At 33.7% G+C, this 25,444-nt stretch overlaps 1 protein-coding gene across 1 annotated transcript; it reads right to left on the bottom strand.

Moving 5' to 3' along the window:
* Window positions 1-1,604: 1,604 nt before the first annotated feature.
* On the bottom strand, window positions 1,605-3,566 carry LOC149540807 (2-methylene-furan-3-one reductase-like). The gene is made up of 3 exons (XM_089801896.1): window positions 3,345-3,566; window positions 2,276-2,759; window positions 1,605-2,176 (listed from the first exon to the last, which is right to left on the bottom strand). The coding sequence occupies exons 1-3, from the start codon at window positions 3,522-3,524 to the stop codon at window positions 1,905-1,907; spliced, it is 936 nt and encodes a 311-aa protein (XP_089658022.1). The 5' UTR covers window positions 3,525-3,566; the 3' UTR covers window positions 1,605-1,904.
* Window positions 3,567-25,444: the final 21,878 nt, after the last annotated feature.

The raw sequence follows: 25,444 nt of genomic DNA, 5'->3' as shown, positions 1-25,444 counted from the left end.
CACATGTTTCAAAATCTATGTACCTCCTTGCATCAAAACCAAATTCCTATTAATGGATGACAAGATTTCATAACTAAAACCCTTTCCAAAAGAAAGAACAATAGCTCCTAGGAACAACCTTGTAAGTACCCCTAAGCATGGTAAGATTGAAAAGGAAATTATAGATGTTGAAAAATAAGGGTCATAATATGAACATGAGGATGAAGATTTAATTCCTCAGCTACTAAAAAATGATATGATTCATGTTCATGAGAAAGGAGATCAAAAAGACTAAGAAAAAATAAGTATACTTTATACATGGAGGATAGTAAGGAACGAACATATGAAACCCAACAATAAGAGGGGGTTTATGAGATGGAAACTAAGGTCTCCCAGGGAAGCCATGAGGATTTTGACTCAAAGGATGGAGACTATGAAGAGGAAGAGGTCAAGAATACTGATGAGAAAATGGATGATTCTTAAGAGACTTGTATTGAGGTGGAGAATGAGGTGGGGGAGACTACTCTTAATTTGATTAACACTCAGCTCAAAGAAACGGAAAAGAACTTTATGAGCCACGTTGATAATCTACAAAGTAAAATAAATGCTTTGAATAGTATTTTCACTAAGGCCATTACCAACATTATATTTGGTATCATGGTTTCCACAACTTACAAAATTTAGAGGGAGATGATGGTGAAATTGGTCTTTGGTGTCATCATTGGTAAGGGAAATCTCAAGAAAGCTAGCAAGGTTAAAAAGGAAAAACAAAGGGAGGAGGAGGGTTTAGAAAATCTTACTCATTGGATTGAAGATCTTAATGAATTGGTGAATGATTGTGAGGCAATCAAGAAGGCATAACAACTCTGGTCCCACTTAGTGTGTTGCTTTTTCAAATTTTGTTTTTTTTCTTAGATACTTAGTTATTTCTAGTTATACTTTATATATGATGTTTAAAACTACTATTTTAAGTATCTCATGTTTAGACATTCTCAACATCACCCTGTTTTGCAAGTTGAGTGACTAGTTTATCTTTGGCTATTGTAGTAGCATTCTCTTGAGCTTGTTGTCTTATGATTTGGATAGTAGTTTCAATAAGAACATGATTATTTTTTATTATTTTGTTTGAAGGCTTGGCATTTGGCTATAATGGTCATTGTTGTGCTAGGTTGATGCTTGGTTGTTGTCATCCAGGGCAATGCTAGTTGGTTGATTATTGGTACTTCATAGGTTTAGGGTCCTTCCCTACCTTCTTTGATAATAAAAAATATCCAATAATAATATTTTTCGTAACTAATTCATAAGTCAAATACTATATTATATTTTATTACGCTAAGAGACAATATATGCCACTATTTTTATTGTGTAATAAGAACAAAAATATATAAGATTGTTATTTTCTTCTTTATCTAGTCTAAAATTCTACTTTTTTTTCATTGTAGACCTATGTTTAATGTTATAATATAAGATTAGTACTCGCTTTAATTGACATGTTGATTTAATTTATAGTATATTTTGATCATTATTATAAGATCTTATATATTAAAAAAAAATTATTAAATATTTACTTATGCATCAATTCATACATAGAAAATTAGAATAATAACATTTGATTCAGTATAAAATTTAAGTTAATACTCCCTTCATATCGTGTTGAAATAAACTGATATTTATAAATACATTTGTTGGAACACTATACTTCATAATAACCACCACCTCTTTTCCAAAGAAAGAATTCACCTCAACTCATAAAAGACTAGCAACGCATCTTTTAACTTTACTAACGGTCCCTAAAATATCAGGCCAAGGAAAAATCAAGGCTAGAGCATTTAAACCTTATGCTTTACACCAGACTAGATGTATTTATATATAACTCCTGAAAATTTAGAATGGAGTATAATTTACAGGACATACGAGAATCTCCATCAGTCAATTGGAAATATGACAATCTTTCCTCTGGCTCTTCCGGTCTCCTGGTGTTTGAATGCCTCCACCACATCAGTAAACGAATATGGGCTCTTTGGGTCGATCACAGCTTTCAGCTTCCCCATCTCTATGTATTTCCCCAGCCTTTCCAGATTGGTAGCGGAGGGTACGAGATGAAGATATTGAGCCCTCGGATGATGATCATACAACGCCGCTACGTCTATGATCGGAGCGTCTTCCTTTCCAACTACATAAGACTTCATCGATTCACCTGCAACTCAAAAGTTAGTGTTACAACTCCTGTTAGACAGCCCACTAATTAAATACAAAAGTGGTGAACAGTGAACAATAAAATACAAAGTAGAAACACCTATGGTATCCAAAACGAAATCAAATTTCTCATCCACTTGCTCGTAGCTCTGCTTCGTGTAATCCACCACCAGATCCGCACCCAGGCTCTTCACAAACTCCGCTTTCGCCGTGCTGCAAGTCGCAACAATTCTAGAAGCTTGGAAAACATTCTTTGCTAGCTGGATCGCCAGGCTGCCAACGCCGCCAGCGCCTCCAACAATAAAAACGCTCTGCCCCTTTTGAAAATCAACGGTATCGAATGCCTGCAGCGCGGTTAAGAGCGCAAGCGGCAAACTGGCGGCTTCTTCGAAAGATAGAATTTTGGGCTTGTGGGCAGCGAGATCTTGTTCGACAAGTGTATAGTGAGCGAGAGTGCCACACTGCTTCAACTTGTCGGATCCAAAGTAGTGGATTTCACTGTAAACTTCATCGCCCTTCTTAAACTTGTTCACGCCCTCCCCCACTTCCTCAACCACTCCACTCATATCGCAGCCCGGCACAGCCTGTTACAACACATCTCTTTTTCAATTCTAACTAGATATATATTGTCATCAATATTCAACTCAATTTGACGATTTAGGGAAAAAACCTTATTATCGATCAAAGGTTTTATAATTGTTATTATTCTAATGACAGACTTTATATATATATATATATATGTACTAATAGTGGATCACAAATGTACAGATCATTTTTGTTTGGTTATTGATCTATTTATACAGGACTATTAAGACATTTCATAAAGACTTTTGGGACATTTAGTCATAAGTACTGATATTTTTCAACAATTAAGCATCATTGGTACAGAACATAACGACTGAATGAATACCCAAAAGCTACACCTTAGCTTTAAGCTCTTCAATTATCACTTGCAAAGTTGAAAAATTATTTGACAAAATCATAGTATATATAGATAGGTAAAGTTAACCTTAACAGCCACTGAAACGTTTCCCCTGATGTAAAAAAACTGGAACTAAACAGTCAAACAAGAGAACAATCTAATTTTAAGTATAAAAAAATCTAATAACATTCACCGGTACAAGTCAATCTCATACTGCCCAAAACCCAGGAGTTATTGAAGTACGTACTGGGAAGTCGGAATCGTTATTCTGGAACAAGCCCTTTCGTCGCTTGACATCCACGGGATTTAGAGCAGCTGCGCGCACTTTAACCAGAATCTGACCAGGCCCTGGTTTTGGCAGAGGGAAATCTCCAAGCTGTAAAACGTGGAGAGATCCGTACTCGTTGTAAAACCAGGCCTTCTGCATTTCTTTCCTCCTCTTTGGGCGAATATTTCTTGACTTGTCACACATGGACGGATAAAGATTGGTGGTTGAAGTGCGACCCTGCTGACTAGTAGTTACATGCTTCTTTCGCATCGTGTAGCGGCAAGCTTTGTGGCTAAGTGGCCAGCTCTTCAACCACACCCACATTTCTGGATATCATTCCATCCTTACAATCAGAGGTCACGATCGTGGTTTCTTAATCTGGACTCCACGCTTTATTTATTTTTCCACATTGTTAAGGGGCCATTTCCAAATAAAATGTACAAGAGACAAAAAAAAATCAAAAAAAATTCAAGATTCACGCTGAATTTTTTTCTTTCTATTTTGTTGTTTCAACTACAAACTATGCAGATTATGAAGATCAAATGCTGAGATTTTTAGAAAAATCTATGATATTTTTTATTTTTTGAAAATTTGTCAACTGTAAAGTTTGTAGGGAGGATAATTGCGTCCTTAAAAAGGAAGGTGGTAACAAGCATATCAAAATGTACTTATCACTTTTATGTTTTATACAAAATAACTACCTTTAGCTTCAAGAGATGATCAGTAGCATTGTTTTCGTGTTACATTTCTAAAGGGTTTTCAATAGCTCTCTCACCAAGGGTCTTGTATAAGTGCAATCTACGATAGTTGAATTAATTTTAATTATTTATCTTATAAAAGGTAAGTAAATTATATCACAAATGTGGAGGGGAGATATTGAACACATTTCATTAGGATGGGTTCTTGGAACAAAAATATAAGCTAACTTTTGGTTAGATATAACTTGGTAAGTATACTCTAGTTTTGGTCAAATTGAACTCGAGATACCTTTTGGGTCTTCTACATGATGTGCCCTTCACTTTGATTGAATTCATTTTGATTAGGCAAACTACCACAAAAAACAACCCAAAACAAAATTTGAAAAAAAAACTTCAAATGTTTTTTCTTATTGATCTGTATAGTTAAATGCTCTACAATATCCATTAAATTCTAACTAACATTACATTTAGTCAAAGTATTGATCTAACAATGTTGACCATCTAAACTTGGTATAAATTGCATCCAACTATGATGAGCCTTTGTACAAATCCTTACCCATTTGAAAAAGTACTCCATAGACCAAGAATAATTTTTTCTCATAACAATTTGATAGGAACTATAGTGTGATGCCTATGCATTCATCTTTAAGAAGACCCAAAACATCTACTCCTCCTTTACTTTGTCTATGGGAAAAAGATGAACAAGGGAGCAATGTTACAAATTTTACCTGTTAGCCCTATTTTGTGATAGGCTAGATTTTCTTGACCTAAATTGTAAGTTTTATTATTTTACAAAGCAGTATGTCTTGAGCTTATTATGTTATATTTTTTACCCTATGTTTCAAAGCCCTAGGTCCCCTTACACCTAGTATTAGTTTGTGATTTTATTCCATGCCTTGTCCCATGATATGTTTACTTTTAAAGGATTCGTAGCTTCGCAAGAGGTTTTAAGCCTTAGGTTTTAAGTTGTGAAGCGACGATGTGCTTAAGGTCATGGTATCTCTAATTTATTTGCAAGGTTTAACATTAAGGTTGTGATCAAGCGATGTGCTAATTGTGTGGCTTCACAATGTCAATTCATGCCTTAGAGTTTAAGCCACGAGTGGCGATTGGCAGTCAAGCGTTATACCACTGGCCTCTTTTCACGGTTTGGTTTCCAGTTGCGAAGTTGCAACCCAGAAGATTTTTACGGGGGCGCTACATCTCCACAATTTGCATGACAGTTACCTCTTAAGTCCTGATGTGGCGATCCACTTTACTATCTCGGAGGTGCTACATCGCTACAGTCAGTCTTGACAATTACGCGAAAGCCGCGAAGTGGCAAGTGATTAGTAGGGTAAAGGTGAAGCATCGTTGGCTTTGAAGCATTGTTATTGAAAGGGGGTTGCGATGTCACGATGATCAGTGTAGAAAGTTAAACGTAACATCTCTTCTCAAAGTATTTTTAACCTCTTGACCCCTATGATGATGCAATCACAGCTTGTAAGACAATTATGTGCGGGTTCGCAAGGGTGAATTTTAGATAGTAAGATGGGGTAGCGATCTTGTGATGAGAAAGGTAAGCGCTACTTCATGACTTGAGTTAATGGTGAATATAATAGATTGCGATGTTGCGAAGAAAGCAAGAATAATGAAGTGCAACATCTTTGTCGTGTATACGGTCTGCTACTAACCACAGAGACGTGGAAACAAATTGAAAGTGGGACTTTGCAGAGTTTTCAGAAGCATCATTGTTTAGGGGTGTGACGTTCTAAGCAGTTACAAATTGCTAAGGCTAATGGTTTTGGGTGACATTGTCGCGGTTGGTGAGTATGAACAAACAAAGCTGCGAAGTGGAGATGAAGGTGAAATAATGAAAGGCGCATCTTCGTGGAGGTTAGAAGGTTTCTAATATAAAAGTTGCAAGGCTATGACTACAATTGATACAAGGTCAGTCACAACATCACAGTCTCTTATTTTAATGCAGTGGTGAAAGATAGGCAGTTTTAACGCGGAAAAAGGAAGAAAAAGTAAAGTGTTGACAAGAAAAATTGATGACAGGACAGTACAAACACCGCAAACTATGAATTAACTAATTTTTAGAGACTTCGAAATTTTTCATGCATGTGAAGTTTTTAATGCAGTTAATGCATTTCTAATCCTCAAAAGCTTTTAAAGCTATCACACCATGAGCCATTGTTACAGTTTTAGAGCTTTGAAGATTTGCAAAGTCCACCAAAAATTCATAGAAATTTGTTGACCAGTGAAATTCAAAGTTGGTAGCAAAAGAAGGTGCACTAATTTCACAAGTAGAGGTTGAAGAAGATCTGTCAAGTCCACTACAGGGTAAAGCCAAAAGCCAGAGCCCTTACGCAGATGAGTGGGTATATTTTATCCTTGGGTCTTCCAATGCACGAGGTGTTAATTCACATGTAATAAGGGATATTTATGGCTCTTGTAGAGATGCAACTATGCCAAATACAAATGCGACCAAGATTTTTTGGTTCTTTTATAAAAATAGATTGAAGAATCCCCCAGCTTCAAACCCATGGTACATAAATATGGGTAAGTTGGTAGTGCTTGAGGTTTGTTTTTAGATAGACTTACTCAAGAATTTGGTTAAAGGAGTGTTCTTTGTTCATTGGATAGAGAATCTTTCATAGAAGCATTTGGTCTAGAAGGACCAACGAGTTTAGAAATTGACTTAGAGAAGCTTGAAAATACTTTCAAATCATAAAAGAATTTCTTCACAGGATGGGTCATGATACATCACATCCCTATGGAGAAGAAGTAGAATGGAGAAATTCTAAAGAAAGTAAGTGAATTTATGCCTCTTGAATACTTCATAAGGTATTTCCATTATATCAATTTTGGCTTGGACTTACTAATGCAGAGAGAATTTAAAACCTTTAGAAAATCAAATGCACAACTTTAGGCTTCACATGCATGAATGCAGATTTCAGCTAACGTGTAGAAATTTAATAAAATGAGGGTCAACACATGAAGATGTTGCCCATTCAAATTTGCATTACAATTGGGTTTCCCTGTAACATGATATGAGACAACAATATAGAAACAAATAAATGCATGAAATTATAGAGGATCCTCCAATGGCCAACAAAAACCATTGGAGGATCTTTAGAAAAACCCCATGCAAAGACCACTCTCAAAACAACAGAGAGATCCGGCCGATAGGAAATGAAAAATAAGAAAATACTAAACTATTAAGATATATTTTTAGATTTCTTCCAAAATGATGATCTAAATACAAACAGAAAGATGCATGTAGAATACTACACAATCACAACCATATAACACTAAAACTCAAGAAAATTACAAGAAAACACAAGGACTTCATTCTATTCACTTTCTCCCAAAAAAATCTCTCTTACAATATGCACTCTTTCTCTTTTTTGAAAAGCCTTCTAATGTAACTCCCAAGAAACCATCATAGCTTTCTTGTGGTAGTTACATTTTGAATGCCTACACATGATGCTTTAGGAATATTCATCATTTTCTTCCTTTTGATTTTTTCCATAAAACATTTTCAAAAATTAGAAACCTTTAACACACCCAAAATAAACTAAAATAAAATCATACGAAGTCCTAAGTGGATAATGTTGGGTAGGCTTATAAGAATGCCACCTAAAAATTTCCACTACATGAAAAAAGGACATTTATTTTAAAACATAAAACTCTAAACTCACACACACACAAACATTTCAAGTTTCATATTTTCAACTCAAAAATTTCTGATATTTTCTTTGTGCCCCTACATTTTTGTAATATAGTAGGTTGTCTTCCTATCACCACCAGACTTCCTATTGCAATATAATTCTACATAAATAATGTTGCATGTTATCTTCCTTTTGCCACTAGACTTTCTATCGCAGATGTGCTCTTGCACCATACTCCCGAATTTCAAAAGTTTCCAAGTCCCTTGGAAACACCTGCAAAATAAGTCATTAGAAAAACATAGGGATCCCTTCAACTTGACTTTTGGTTTGTACTTGTCCTCCATCAGAAAACTTGGTCTTGCTTGAACTTGTATCTTTTGAATTTTATCTTTCTCCTTTATCTTTACCTTTGGTTTGTCTACCATTGGTAAAATAAAAATAATTTGTTGCTCACTATGCATCCATTTCATCATATTCTGAGTTTGTATAGCTACTACATACAGTTGTAACTTCATCACATTCTGAATTTTTATTATTGTTGCATACACTTGAATTTGTATTCTAAATTTTATGTCCCAAAAATAATTTGTTACCTTGCCATAAACATATTTAGCCTCATCTTTTTTTTCCATAATATCATTAGATATCTCTTCTTTGGAAACTTCTTCATGTTGAGTCTCCATGCTACCACCATGTCTTTTTCATTCTCCCAAGATGGTTGCAAACTCTTCCCATAATCAGATTCTTCTTCATGACTTGCTGCTACACATTATTTATCTTCATCCTCATGTCATTCCTCTTGGCATTTCACTTCACCATGCAATTTTAAGGCTTAATCATTTTCCTCCAAAATCTTATTCATAGGAGTACCTTCTAGCATTATACTCATCCCTATTTTCAAAGGACACATTAAATTGTTCCAACCATAACTTTATCACACTCAAATCCCATAGGACTTGCCTCTTTACTCCTCTCATCAGCATTTACTGGTTGTACTTCTTCTTGCTGCAATTTATGTTCTTTCTGCACTTCATGTTCTTGTCATTCAAAAGGACAACATACATCTACCATTGTTGAGATTTATGTCAAAACTTCACATACATCTACACTCTTTATGGCTGCCTTCTCTATAGTTTCATTATCCTCTACCAAAACTTTTTTCACTTCCTCTTTCACTTCATTATGCATTGGAAATGCTATCCTATTAATAAGGCCTAGACTTCTTGATTCCTTCCATGTTTCATCATCCTTCAATAGAAACAACACCATCTTCTTTCCATCCTTGTTGATGGTATATGTGTTCTCTCTAAAATCATATATGGTTGACCTGTCACATTGTCATGCTCTTGACAATCATTTAAAGGCATAATATCACATTCAATGGTATCAAAATATGGTTCAATATTAAAAGAAACATATGATTTTTCAAACACATCAATCCACTATTCATCTCCTAACCCATATGCTCTGTAAGGTAAATCATGAGGTACTCTTGGAAGATTCAGTTTCTCAACCATTTCTACTGAGATTATATTTTCAAAGGAACCATTGTCAACTACAACTTTGCATACCTTATTTTTGCACTTACACTTTGTTCAGAATATAGAATGTCTTTGGTTGTAGCTTTGTCTTTATGCTTCTTCTTCTTCCATTATGATGCAGAGCTGCACTCTAAAAACCTTTCGTGGATATACTCAACTCGAAGGGTTGCTCCAAAGGCTCACACTCATCAATTTAGAAACCTTCACAATTTGCACATTGTATTATGCTACACTAACATAATCTACTACATGTACATATGACATAAACATACTCTATTATAATTTTCACTTCAAACTCTGCTATAGGAGGAACAAATGCTTCACAAATAGAGAACCAATATTCTTCTAACAAACTGCAATCTTCTCGATCTTTCATTTTCTATCAACAATCAAAGCTAAGTTCATTTACTTCCCATTCTACTACTTAAATATGGCACACTGTGTACAAAGAAAGATCTCTTCTTTTATTTCTACAGTCAAAAATACTTTAAGTTTATGTCTTCTTTCTGCTACATGAACATAGAATGCTTTAGCAATATAGGACATTTAAATAGAACAAATCTTTTTCCTTCAACAATTTCATTCTTGATCTTTTACCCATTTCCTTTAAGTAGTGGTAATTGTGTCTTCACATCGACAGGAATTTTGTCAAAGACTTATCCCCTCAACTAAAGAAAACTAACCATACTTTAACCATGACCAAAACAAATTGTCCAACTCAATGCTGCTGATTTTAGAGCTGGTGATTTATTTCCAAATAGTAAACTTGAATTTTTTTCAATCACATTCCTTCCTAAAACTGTGAAAGTCAAGGAAGAAAAGACTTTCCAAACCATTGCCTTCCTATAGCAACAGTGATAGTAAACAAGATAGTTTTTAGAAATGGGTTTGTTTGACCCCTCAAATCATGAGATATTTTTTTCTAAGAAGAATGAAAATTATTCAAAACATAATTAACTATCCTTCCACTAATTTTTAGGTCTCTATGAAACCATGTGTGACTGTTACAATTTTTTCTTTGGACTATAAATCTAAAATCTGAACAGACCAGCTTCACACAACTGTGCATAACTTGCTCATTTCTAAATGAAAATGTATCAAACTTGAACCAAATGAGAGTATATTCAATAATATTTCCAAAAATATCTCATTTGTAACAAGGAAATACTTCATGAAAAAATAAGGAAAGGCTTTCCACCACACTGCCCAAAATCAAGAAGCTTCAAATTTTAAAGAATGTTGATATGCATGTAATAGTTTCAACTTCAAATATTTCTCTTTCAAATGATAGTGATTTACTTCCTTTGATCCATCCAAGTGATTTAGTAACAAATGATTTAGTAACAAATCAATCCAAAACTCATTTTGATCCCTTCTCCTTCAGCATTCACAAACAAATATGTGATTTGATTCTTTCCTACATGGAACCCCATATTACTTGAAAATCAAATACCACATCACCTTTCTCTACCCATATCTTTTTCTGAGCTTTGATACCAAAAATGATACAGAGAGATTTTAAAACCTTTAGAAAATCAAATACACAACTTCAGGCTTCACATGCATGAATGCAGATTTCAACAAATGCATAGAAATTTAATGAAATGAGGGTCAACACATGAAGATGTTGCCCATTCAAATCTGCATTATAACTGGGTTTTCCTATAACTTGATATGAGACAACAATACAAAAAAAAAAATGCATGAAATTATAGAGGATCCTCCAAATGGCCGACAAAGACCTTTGGAGGATCTTCAGAAAACCCCCATGCAAAGACCACTCTCAAAATAACAAAGAGATCCTAATAAAGGGTGCTCCCCTTAGAACCATGAACTCATAATAGAAAAAAAGAAACAACAATAAATGCGAGAACAAAATATGGACTTCTTATTTGCACCGCAAATGCAGAATTATAGAATTCACAAGTACAATATGCTAACCCACATGGGCGCCTTCATTACAATAATCTACAAGACAAGCTGCGAACTATCACCCAGAGCTGTCATAGACAATGTTCGAGCCTTTCCTAAATAAGCAATTTTATGCCACCGAGGAAGGTTCTAGATGCTCAAACTTAATACCTAGGGCTGATAGACCCTAACAATACATATAAAGTCGGCCAAATACATTTTTGACATTTATTTTAAGAATTTTTTGGGTAGTCCAACTTTGGAAGGCCATAACTCTCAAACTGTTGCTCTGATTGACTATTATAACCACTTTTCGAAAACACCAGCTCATGGTCTACAAGCTTGAAATTGCGCAAGCGCCCTTTGTCAAGTTTTCAAACCTTATATGGGCACTCTAAGGCCTCCAACAGTGAGCCTGAAGATTTTTTCTACAAATTTTTCCACCAAAAATTTGCAATAACTTCTCTGATACTTAAGCTGGAGCAATGAGATATTCGTGTTAGGCTTATAACTCTATAGTGAACCTTCATATAAAAAATGAGAACATTCCGAGCTCATATGACAAACTTACTAAAAATAGTAAGTTCCCATAAATAGTAACCACCCTATTTACTAGTCCTTATTATAATAGAAAAGATTGAAATGAAAAATATTTTTGGGTGATGCAAATCTTGCATCAGATCTCACTGATAGGAAATGAAAAATAAGAAAATACTAAATTGTTAAGATCTAATTTTTAGATTTCTTCCAAAATGATGATCTAAATACAAACAGAAAGATGCATGTAGAATACTACACAACCACAACCATATAACATTAAAACTCAAGAAAATTACAGGAAACTCAAGGACTTCATTCTATTCACTTTCTCACAAAAAAATCTCTTCCAAAAATCTCTTATGGTGTAGGAGCATGTCTATGATAGGAAGTCTAGTGGCGATAGGAAGATAGGATACAACATTATTTATGCATAAATATATTACAATAGGAAGTCTGATGGTGATAGGAAGACAACCTGCAATATTACAAAAATCCAGAGGTACAAATAAAATATCAAAAATTTTTGAGTTTAAAATATGAAATTTGAAATGTTTGTGTGTGTGTGAGTTTAGAGTTTTATGTTTTAAGATAATGTCCTTTTTTCATGTGATGGAAGTATTTAGGTGGCATTCTTATACTTGCCTACCCAATATTATCCACTTAAGACTTAGTATGATTTTATTTTAGTTTGTTTTGGGTGTGTTAAAGGTTTCTAATTATTAAAAATGTTTTATGGGAAAAATCAAAAGGAAGAAAATGATGAATATTCCTAAAGCATCATGTGTAGGCATTCCAAATGTAATTTCCACAAGAAAACTATGATGGTTTCTTGGGAGTTACATTAGAAGGTTTTTCAAAAAGAGAAAGAGTGCATATTGTAAGATATATTTTTTGGGAAAGATTTTTTTGGGAGAAAGTGAATAGAATGAAGTCCTTGAGTTTTCTTGTAATTTTCTTGAGTTTTAGTGTCATATGGTTGTGATTGTATATTATTCTACATGCATCTTTTTGTTTGTATTTAGATCATCATTTTGGAAGAAATCTAAAAATCATATCTTAATAGTTTAGTATTTTCTTATTTTTCATTTCCTATAAGTCGGATCTCTGTTGTTTTGAGAGTGGTCTTTGCATGGGGGTTTTCTAAAGATCCTCTAATGGTCTTTTTCGGCCATTAGAGGATCCTCTATAATTTCATGCATCTATTTGTTTATGTATTGTTGTGTCATATCATGTTATAGAAAAACCTAGTTGTAATGCAGATTTGAATGGGCAACATCTTTATGTGTTGACCCTCATTTCATTAAATTTCTATGCATTTGCTAAAATCTACATTCATGCATGTGAAGCCTAAAGTTGTCTATTTGATTTTCTAAAGGTTTTAAAATCCCTCTGCATCACTTACTACTAGGGATTGATAGAATAATGAATGCTACTAGTGTGACATATGTGATGGCCATCAACATTCAGGATAAATTCATAAATGTTGGTTATGACTATGTCAAGCACATCATTATAGTTATACACAATGAGTTTGTATCTTCTCAACAAGGAGAAGTGGGAAATTTCAAGTTCCACCACTACTAACTACTAATGCATTTTCTCTTATACAAGAACATTGGTCACATTAGTCAAAATTTTATTAAGCAAACTAAGAGATGGGAGAAAATTTATCACTGCAATTATGGATAAGGGTATGGAATAGAATAACCCTTATGCAAATTCTATTTTATTTTGCAATAATTTTATATTTCCCATTTTTAATATGATAAGTGATGATTTAGAAAGAGTCCCACAAAATATAAGAAAACTCCTCAAACTATCTAGGTGTTTGGATTATAACCATAAGCTAGAACATAATTAAGGAGACCTTTTCTTATTTGATAACTATACTATTATGAGTGTTTATGTATGTCCACAACCACCACATGTATTGCTTAGGTTTGTCCTAGAGAGATTGGAAATCATGAAATTCTTTTGGCAACTAATTTTAATGAATAGAGAATACATAAGAACAAAAAGGAGAAAGGGTACCTTCCTGCACAAAAAATTTTTAATTGGGGATTTTAATATTGGAAAGGATGTAATAGATTTAATTCATGCTTTCCTCATACATTATATACTGCCATCCTCAGAACTACTAGAATATATGACCCTAATGGTGTGATCTGGACTGCACTAAGGCAGATGAGAGGATAGAATTTTTTGTTGCGACTATTTCAGATCACAAGGAATTGCTAGAACATCATGTTTTGGAGTATCATCTAGCACTACATAATGATTTTATTTATTCTCATCATATTGCAATAGATCTTTGTACAACACTAAACCCTTGTGGGAGGAGAATATTATTCAAAAAAAATTATATAAAGATATATGTAGAGATAGGGAGGTGAAATGGAAAGACATTATAAGGGTAGAAGAGGAAATGATTAGAAATGACCCCTCTTTCCTAGATTTTTATCATGAAGAGAAGTATTTTGATAGAATTGATAAATGCTTTCATAATTATCAGTAGATAATGGCATGTGTGCTCACTGAAGTAGGGGATCAAAAGGAAGAAAGGGTGAACCTGAACTCCCATGAACCTAATGTTGTGCTTGAGATAGATGATGAAGAAGAAGAACTTGAAACTTCAACTTGGGTAAGGGGAGGAAGAAAGAAGCAAAAAATAATTGGTATTCCTCAAAAGGCAAGGGGGAAAGCCTTGCAAATTCTACTTGAGAAAAGTCAATATTTTGCTAACATGAGGCATAGTTTTATTTTTAACTAGGCAACTGAGAGTGAGAAGTACCCTACTGAGATGGAGCTTGCAGCAAGAAGGTCGGATGATAGAATCATCCAATCCCAAGAGTTTTTGAAAGATGATGTTTTTGTTAGGAGTGGTGAATTTAAGAGTTTCTTATTCAAATTAAAGAAAAATTAGTTATATTTAAGATTACAGCCAGGAGATTTAGATGAAAAGGTTGTTGAGTTAGTATAGAAGTTGCAAGTCTATGATCCCAACAGTAAAGCCCTCACTGATGAAGAGGCTAGAGATTTGGTGAAGAGAAGTGGAATGCTACTATTGTATGGTTGGGACTTAAATTCCTCTTTTATGTTAGAAAAAGCCTCACAAATTCTCCCTGGAAAAAGTCAATATTTTTCTAACATGAGGAATACTTTTCTTGTTAACCAAGAGACTAAGAGTGAGATGGAGCTTGCAGCAAGAAGGTTGGATGACAGAATCATCCAATCCCAAGAGTTTTTGAAAGATGACAATTTTGTTAGGAGTGATGAATTTAAGAGTTTCTTAATCAAATTAAAGTAAAATCAGTTATCTTTATGATTATAGCGAGGAGATTTAGGTAAAAAGGTTGTTGAATTAAAGTGGAGAAGTTGCAAGCCTATGATCCCAATAGTGAAACCCTCATTGTTGAAGAGGCTAGAGATTTGGTGAAGAGAAGTGGAATGCTACTATTTCTTGGTTGGGACTTAAGTTCCTCTTTTATGTTAGATCAGATAAGAAGATAGGAAAAGTCCTTTTCTATTGAAGCTTTGGGCCTAGGTGGTTTGCAAACGGGGTCTAGATACAACATAGATGCTCAAACCATGGTTGTTTGGTGTATAGCTCTAGAATCAAATAAACCAAAATTGATGGAGGTAAAGGACACAACTCAAGAAAATATAATTTCCTAGAGTGTGCAATCTACTCATAGAAAGGAGATATCTGGTTTGTTACAAGAAATGTCAACAATGAGCTCTGATAAGATGATCCAAGTTGAGGATCAATTGGATCAAATTTTCAAAGATTATGTTGCCACTAGAAATCCATATGAGGAAGAAATGAAGAAAACATATCTGATGGAACAAAAGATCACATAATTGAAGACTAAAATAAGAACATTGAAAAGTGCTACTAGACCTATCATACAAGTCAATGATAAAGAAATTCAAACATATGAGGAAGGGACATAGCATCAGTGTTTTGAAATATTCATACTATGCATATCTCTCTACAAGGGACATAGCATCATTTTTCTGAAACACTTTAATTATTGTCTCCATTATTTGAAAGATAGGGTCCTTATACCCTATTCTTTGAGAAACTCATCCCAATTTTAATCCAAAACAAAGAATTGTCGAAGGAAATTATTGTTCCTATAAAGAAAATGATTGGCAAGGTAAAGGTGCTCAAGGAGTTTTTCTTTGGAAAGATGCAATTGATTCAAAATGAGATGAAATATATTTCTAAAGTTGTACTTGATTTTATTCCACCTATTATTGATAATGATGAGAATTTGAAAGAATGGAAGGTGTAGGCCACATCATTTGAGGATATTTTGAATCATGGAAGAGTCACAACCTATTGTAATGGTGAAGCTGATGTGTCTAATTTTTATGAAATGGTTGATGTTTTGTACAAAATTGAGATAGAAATTAATAAATATTTTGTAAGGATCTCTTGATCCCTCTAGTTTCAAAATATTTTGATCCCTTAAGGTCTAAGGTGTATTGAAGATTGGATCTCTTTTTCTTTTTGGTTTTACTCTTATAGAATAGAATATTCTTTAGGGTGAATCCTTGATGGGTTGACTAGTGAGTAGCCACATTCACTAGGAGGTCCAATTCCATCTTCCTAGTTGTGTAGTTTCCTTGTGTGGTTCACAATTGTACATAAGTTCTCATTGGGTGAGATAATCACACTCTCTCTTTTTCTCTTTTTCTAGAGATGTCTCTCTTATTGTGATCTTAGAGTTGACGAAGACTTGAGTCTCTAGGTTCTTGAGGATCTTTTTGTCCCTCTAATTTTAATAAGATCATCTTTTCATTATGATCTACTTTACGAAGAGTTTTCATTGAGTCCATACTCTTGCTAAAGTGGGGCCAAAATGTATCATCTTAAAATGGAAGCACTTCCATGTTAAGAGTGTTTACCACTCTAAGTAAGTGGCCTAGGTTCATGTCAAGCATCTTGAATAGGTCTTTGCATGGATCTAGTTGTTTTACCCCTGTTCTACTTCTCTCCCTCCATTTCCAGCCTCTTTCTAACAAATTTCTCTATGAATCTGAGGACTTTGACTTTCTGGGTCAAGGATGACCTAAAGGTTTAAGGTTGACCTTGAACTTGACCTAGGTCAAGGATGACCTCGACCCTAACCTAGGGTAGGGTCGACCTCATCCCTGACCCCAGGTCCAAATTTCAATTTCTATGAGTTTCAAGATATCAGTCTTTAGAAAGTTTCATTTTTTCACTTCCAGGTCATCCTTTTTAGGTTTCAAAATGGCAGACTCTTAAGTTACATTTAATCCTGGTCCATTTCTAGTGGTTAAGGTTAATTTGGATTTAATGCTCCCATGTCAGCCTTCTCTAGGAATTTGTGCCCTAGATCTCTATATAAGGAAGCCTTCTTTCATTTTCTCCGAAAGAGATCAATTGAAGATATTATAATAGATGATCCATTATCAAGAATTCAAGCATTCAAGCATTTAAGATCCAATTCATCAAGGAGGTCCATTGTTAGCTATTGAAGGATTCAATCTATATGGAGCCCTCTTGTTGAAGATTTCTCCATCCACATTCATCCAAGCCTCTTCCTATGCAAAGATCCATTCAAGATTGGTTTTGAAGATCTAATGTCATTGATTTGAGATATCCTACATACATTTGGAGCATCCATACTTGTGGGTATGGATTCAAGCATTTGAATCCTCCACAAGGATTTCAATATAAGCAAGGTGAATAGTTCCATTTAGTTTGTTGATACATATTGCAATTTCAATTACATTTCAAGGTTGATTCCAAACTGGGGTTTGACCAAGGAAAACCCTCCCACCCAAAAAAAACAAACCATTTTTCTTGCAGATATATATGTGGAACAATGAATTAAAGTGTAGATTTGGATACCCTTTTCATCAAACTTGTGGGATTTGTGAACAGAAATTTTTTCAGAGCAATGTAGGTCAAGATCAACTTTTTGGGGTACAATTGTGCCCTAGGGTAAGATTGTGCCCCTTTATCTGGCTCAAGGTCGACCTACCTTCAAAAAGACAAAAAAAAAATTGGGTTTTTTTCATCTCGACATTTCTAGTCTGCAACATGTTGCAGAATTTCTTGAAACTATACATAGACATCAAAAATCAGCATTTTCCAGATTTACTCTACTTCAAGGTAAGTATTTATCTTCCATTTATTCAAGATTTCAAGTACTTACATTCCATGGCAAGATTATAGGATCTATTCCTCTCTTCATATTATCCATTGCTTGATCCATTTGCCCATTGATCACTTCCTTGTGGTTAATCAATTTGGATCATTCCTTTTGAGAATTTGGGTTGACGATAGGTCTTGTTATCTTCCTATTCAATCTTATATATAACAAGTTGTAAATGTGAAATGAAAAAGTGACATTTCTCTTTTCTCTCTATCCCTGAAGCCTATTGCAATGAGTTCATAAGGCTTGAGAAAAGGTCTGAATCTTGGAAAGGAATGTATGAATATTCATGTTTTAGGTCGGTCCAATATTATAATAAATTTAGAAGTTTCATTTTAATAATGAACTTTAAATATTATTAACGGTTGAATTAATAAATATATTTTCTAAATATGTCTTATTATTTTTAATAAACAATGAAGTGAGAATCATTTAAATAAAGTTTATTTTGACAAGAGGCTTTTCCATGTTTGTAAAATTGAAACCCTAGGTTGAGGAATTCTTTAATAGGAGATTAGAGCTCATTTCTCCACACATAGGTTTTGGGGAGCAAAATTTAGAATTGGAGCAAAAGAATTGTTGAAAGTTTTGGAGGGTTTGGATTTGCATGATTCACACGTTGTCTCAAATGTTAGTTGTTGTTTTGAGGTAGGGTTTGAAAACCCATTGTAGAATTTTTATTGAAAGATCTATCTACTTTGTGTCTTCCTAGGTGTTTGCATGATGATTATTAATTTATTGTATTAATTTATGGATAAAGAATTTTGTTGTAGATTTTGAAAAGGAAAATTTATTAATCAAGAAAACATGACTAAGGGAAAATGTAGCCCAATACATAAGGCAGTGATCATAATTTGATGTTGGGAATCTTGTCAGATTATATAATATCCAAGTTTATAAATCCAATCTTTTGTATTACATGCCCAATTTATAGATCTATAAAGTTAGCATGTGTTTGGTTTAGAGAGGTGTACAGTATGGGAAATTAGCTACTTTGGATCCTGCATCTAGCTTCTAAATTAGAAGAATCAAAGGAAAATGTCTACTATATAGGAATTTATGGTGAAAATTGTCACAAAGGGAAAAAATAGTAAATTCTACGCTATACCCGCCTAAATCCTGTAGAATTCAAAGGGAAGAAGAATTAAAAGTCTGGTCAGTTGGTCCTATTATCTTGCATGAGAATATCTATCATGGTATTTAGCTAAATTGTAGGTATGTCTTGCATTCTCAAAGGTATTTAAAATTCTATCAAATCAGGAGCCAACAATACCTCAATGTCTCTTCTTTAGGTTAGTTAAATTCAAACTAAGTTGTTTTGAGAATTTGTTTTTGATATCAAAAACAACCAAAATGGGGGTTGACCCAAGTACAAACAAAAAAAGGTTGAAAATTAGTTGGAAGTCATTACCATAAAATTAACCAACCCCTTCCTTAATATCAACAACCCCAAAACTAACATATTCTTATAACTAAGCCTACTAGAGTTAACACAAAACATATTATCACAATAATATAAAAGTCTAGCTCAATTTTTAAGTTTCTAGGCATAAACTAGGTCCAATGATTAATAACAAAATAAGTGCTATGAGCCACATAGAAAACAATAAACATAAACACCAAAAAATAAAAGACAGGCAAATAAAAGTTAACTCTCCTTAGTCTGATTGTTAAGGTTCTCTAGCAAGAGCCACAACCAATCATCCACTAGGTAAGTATACGAAGTTGTGAAACAAAAACATGCCACTTTTTTTTTTCTAATGTAAGGTATAGTGTGATTGCACCATTGGAAATTTTTATAAAAATAAAATTGAGACCCATTCCTTATTTCTCTCCATGCCTTTGCATTTTTTTCTCTTCCAAGGACCAAAGACTGAGTGTGTGCTATTGCTGGCCATTTTTAACCCAAACTTGCATCAAATATGGTTCCACTATAAGTTTTCTGCAAATTCTGAAGATATAATACTAATGTACTATTATTACCTTACTAAAAATCAATCTACTATAATTTTTGGCTGAATGTTATTGTTCTAGAAGTCTGCAATAAATTTTGGAGATTATGTTTCATTTCTACACATACTAAATAGCCAAGGAGTAGATTCTTAGAAAAATATACTTAAGATTGTATTATGTGTCTTCTATCCACAATCTTTCTCCTACCTATATATTACCCAAGAGTCTTACCTTTTCAAATAGACACAACCCCTTCTAAGTTGGCCCTCCATGAAACAAACTACTCCAAAAATTGGCACCCTTGCTCATTAACTAATAATCAATACTTAGTTAACTACAATAGCCAATAGAAGGCATATAAATATGCCTATCAAATTGCCAATCTGTTCTAAGGGAGATGTAATTATCATGAGACTGTATATAAAGGAAATGGCATGAATTTAGATTTGTCTGATCTGAAAATCAAAACATTAATATGATCAAGTTATTAGGATTTAACACTCCCTCTTAACTTGATAATATAAATGAGAGAAACATATCTTTCACCATCAATTATGATGACTAAGCATAGATTGATAATATATATCTATCTGAATATTTCAAGCATGCAGTATCATTGTACACATTATACTTTATCATATTACTAAACCTGTAATATGAATTGTCACCTAGTCTTGTGATAATAGTATTGTATGGAATGCAATACACGGGATAAAATCTGGAGACTAATTAAATTCTTCCTTTATCCATGTTGTGACTCATAGGTACTGACAAGCCTACATCACAATATTATCCTAAGATAAGATCTGCCAGTACACAGAATAAAATCTAGAGAATGATTAAATTCTTCCTTTATCTAAGTTGTGACTCATAGGCATAGAAATGTATACATCACAATGTGATCTAGAACTCATCCAAATGTGACAGTAGTTATCTATTGTTTAGTACATTATCTCAAAGATTGTCATCTCCCATAATGTCTTTTATACAAGTGTTCATTATCTTAGAGATTGCCACCTCTTAGATAATGAATACAAATCATGAAGCCCATAATAGTCAAAAGCCTAACAATAATAATTTTAACACAAAATTATTTCATTAATAATTAAATAATACAAATGTATTATAATTCAACCATACCAAGTCTTTTTCTAAAGTGATCTATCTTCACTCAAGAGAGAGGTTTGGTAAGAATATTTATTGTCTGATCTGCAATGCAAATGTATTCTAACTTGACATTTTCCCTATCTACCATATCTCTTACATAATGGTAAGGAATTTCAATATGCTTGTATCTGTAATGAAAAAATGGATTTATAGAAAACTTGATGGAACTCTGATAATCACACTAAATGATTGTGGGATTCATGGGTTGATCAAATAATCCCACAAGTAACTTTCCAAGCCAAAATACTTCCCGAGAAGCCATTGCAGTTGCAATGTATTCAGGTTTTGTGGAACTCTGTGCTATTGGTGATTGCTTTCTGCATATCCATGATATTGTTGCTAAGCCTAAATTGAAATAACATCCTAAAGTGCTTTTCCTATCAATAAAACTTCCACCCTAATCTGACTCTATGAATCCATGTAATTTTAGGTCAACTTTCTTATACTTAAGCCCAAGGTTAAGAGTGCCTTGTAAGCATCTCATAATGTGTTTAACTGAAACCAGGTGAATCTCCTTTGGCTCACACATAAACTGACTTGAGGCATTAACAACATAGCAAATATCAGGTCTTGTATTTACCAAGTACATAAGAGACCCAATCATATGTCTTTAAAGAGTAGAATCTGTGGAGGTGATTCTATTGTTGCTTCCTTAAGTTTGTGTAGATTAGTCTCCATTGGAGAAGATATAGGTCTGTACTTCCACATTCCAAACCTCTTCAAGATGTCTAATGTATACTTTCCTTGATTAAGTATGATTTTTTCATAGTTCTGACATACTTCCAGTCCTAGGAAGTAACGAAGAAGTCCTAAATCTTCCATATCAAATTCTCTAATTAGATATTTCTTGCATTGATCTATAAGATGATCATCACCTCTTACTAATAAATCATCAACATATAGTATCAAAATTATCATATCATCTTTATCCGTTTTATAATAGAGATTTGGATCAGATCCATTCTTAGAGAATCCTAAACTAGAGATATGTATTGATTCTTTCATACCATGCCCTAGGAGCCTGTTTAAGCTCAAAGAGAGCTTTCTTTAGTCTGTAAACAAAGATTTTAGGATTATGAGTTTCAAATCCTTTAGGTTATTCCAAATATACCTCTTTTGTAATCTTTCCATTCAAAAATGTTGCTTACACATCCATCCAATGTACTTTCCATCCTTTTGATGTTGTAATAGCTCCTAGTCTGCTCTTATAGAGGTGTATCTAGAAATTGGAGCAAAGGTTTCTTCAAAATCAATTCCCTCCTTCTGAGAGAATCCTCTAGCTATGAATCTAGCCTTATATTCAATGCTACCATCAATAGCATGCTTGATCTTAAATATCCACTTAGAAGAGACAACAAATTTCCCCTTAGGCCTTAAAACAATTTCCCAAACATCATTCTTAATAATGGATTGGTATTCTGTTGTCATGGCATCCTTCCAACCTATATGTTTGATAGCATCTAAAACATTTGTTGGTTCTGATTTAGATAAGTCACTCATGTGTATTACCTAGCTAGAAAAAAAAATTGGGTCTTTTGTTGTCTCTGAAGGTTCCAAATGGTGCAACAAAGTCATGTGCTTCCTCTAGAGTCTTAATAGCCCAAAGTGGTCTTTTCTTAGGATTTTGAGTTTCCTCAAGATTAAGGTTTTGAATCTCACCTTCTATTTCTTCAATGTTCTCCTTTTGAAACTCAGGATCATGATTTTCTTCAGAACTAAGTATATGAGAAGGTTCTTCAAAACTTAGGGCTCTATTGAATGGACACTTTTCTTCAAAGATAACATATCTACTAAGGTCAATGTTTTTCTAACCAGGTATGTAATTCTATATGCTTTTGAGGATTCACTATACCTGACAAAAATGTCTTTCCTTCCAAAAGGTTCTAACTTAGCTCTCTTTTCTTTTAGAACATGTATGTATACAGAGCACCCAGAGATCCTAAAAATACTTATATTTAGTTTAACCTTAGAAAAGACTTCTTCAAGAGTTTTATCTCTAAGGTGGAAGTGAGGACTTCTATTTTGAATATAGATAGCAGTACATGAGGCTTCTACCCAAAGATAAAATTCTAAGTTTTGATCCAGTATCATAGCTCTTGTTGCTTTGATAATTGTCCTATTCTTCCTTTCTGCTAACCCATTTTACTGGGGATTATAAGGAACAATATACTCCCTCTTAATTCCTACTTCTTTACAAAAATCTTTAAAAAAATCTGAAGTATATTCCCCTCCATTATCAGATATAAAAGTTTTAATTTTATGTCCTGATAGGTGGGTGAATGCACAAAGTTGGGTCACAATTCTACAAAATGAGATCTCTTTAGAAATGGGTACCCAATTTTAACAAATTGGGTACCCATTATGGTTCGTGTACCTGATCCATATTCAAAAATCAGGTACCCAATTTTTGAATACAGACTGGGTACCCCAACTGCAATTTTAAAATTGGTACTTGAATTCTAAAAAGCACAAAACCCATTTTTTTGTGGGTTTTTATCATTTTCATGGTCATTATAAATGAGAGCCTGATTTTAGCTTGGAAACAGGAGCCTATTTTTGGTTTTCTACTGACCTCATCAGGCCTTGTTTGTTGGGACCCAAATCTACTTTCTATAGTAGTTTCTAGGTTTTTAGTATTCCCTGAGTTTATCTTAAGGGGGGTGTTAGAGTAATTAGATATTTCCTAATTAACTCTAGTTTACTTAAGCTAAACTTTGGGCATCTTATAATTAATTGTTTTATTAATTATTATGATGCAACCTAGGTTAAACCTTGTTAGGGTTTTCGATCTCCTTTTTAAGAATGATCTATCTTTGTAATTATTGAGATTAATTCATTGTTGATAATAGCAATCTCTTTTTTGCTCATCAAAAATGTCTCATTTATGGATTTAGCAATTCCTGCCTCCATAACTTTTTCTTCTCTCCTTTTGTGATAGATTTTTGCATGCAAGTGATTCTTGAGAGCTATGGGGTTGATCTTTCATCAACTTCAACATGGTATTAGAGAAAGGTTTACAATGAGAGATCATCCTTATAAAGGAGATTGAAACCCTAAAAAGGTCTAACCTAGGTTGCATCATAATAATTAATAAAAGAATTAATTAGATGCCTAAATTTTAGCTTAAGAAAACTAGAGTTAATTAGAAAATATATAATCACTCTAACATTTAACTCCTAGTAAACCCTTGCTGGAGGAGGATTCTATTCAAAACTATATATGTGAAGATGTATGTAGAGATAGGTGGATGAAATGGAAAGAGATTATGAGGGTAGAAGAGGAAATGAGAAGAAATGACTCCTCTTTCCTAAGTTTATATCATGAAGATAAGTATTTTGACACAACTGATAAATGCATTCAGAATTCTCAGGAGATAATGACACATTTTCTCATTGAAGTAGGAGATCAAGAGGAAGAAAGGGTGAACCCGAACTCCCCTAAACCTGATGTTGTGCTTGAGATAGATGAAGAAGAAAAACAACCTACAACTTTATCTTGGGCAAGGGGAGGAAGAAATTCAAAGCAAAAATTAATTGATATTCCCCAAAAGGAAAGGGAAAAAGCCTTATAAGTTATGCCTGGGAAAAGTCAATATTTTGCTAACATGAGGCAGATTTTTCTTGCTAACTAGGCCACTAAGAGTGAGAAGGCTCCTAATGAGATGGACCTGGTAGCAAGAAGGCTAGATGACCGAATCATCGAATCCCAAGAGTTTTTGAAAGATGATGGTTTTGTTAAGAGTGATGAATTTAAGAGTTTCTTATTCAAATTAAAGAAAAATAGTTATCTTTAAGATTATAGCTAGGATATCTAGATGAAAAAATTTATAAGTTAGTAGAGAAGTTGCAAGCCTATTATCATAGCAGTGAAACCCTCACAATTGAAGAGGCTAGATATTTGGTGAAGAGAAGTGGAATGCTACTATTGTCTGGCTAGGACTTAAGTTCCTCTTTTATGTTAGATCAAATAAGAAGACATGAAAAGCCCATTTCTGTTGAAGCTTTGAACCCAAGTGGTTTGAAAAGAGGGCTAGGATACAACATAGATGCTCAAACCATGGTTGTCTAGAGTATAGCTCTAGAATCAAATAAACCAAAATTGATGGAGGTAAATGACACACCTCAATGAAATATGATTTTTTGGAGTGTATAATATACTCATGGAAAGGCGATATCTGGTTTTTTACATGTAATTCAACAATGAGCTATGATAAGATGATCCAAGTTGAGGATAAATTGGATCAAACTATTGAAGACTATGATGCCACTAGAAAGTAGTATGAGGAAGAAATGAAGAAACCATATGTGATGGAACAAAAGATCATATAATTGGAGATTGAAATTTAAGAACATTGAAAAGTGCTACTAGACCTATCATAGAGGTCAATGATAAAGAAATTCAAAGAGATGAGGAAGCGTTGAT

The sequence above is a fragment of the Cupressus sempervirens genome, chromosome 9 (genome assembly GCF_028749045.1).
Source record: "Cupressus sempervirens isolate cs-2001-9-10 chromosome 9, ASM2874904v1, whole genome shotgun sequence".
Lineage (NCBI taxonomy): Eukaryota > Viridiplantae > Streptophyta > Pinopsida > Cupressales > Cupressaceae > Cupressus > Cupressus sempervirens.
The sequence above is the reverse complement of the archived record's forward strand: the minus strand, read 5'-3'. Positions and strand labels throughout refer to the sequence as shown.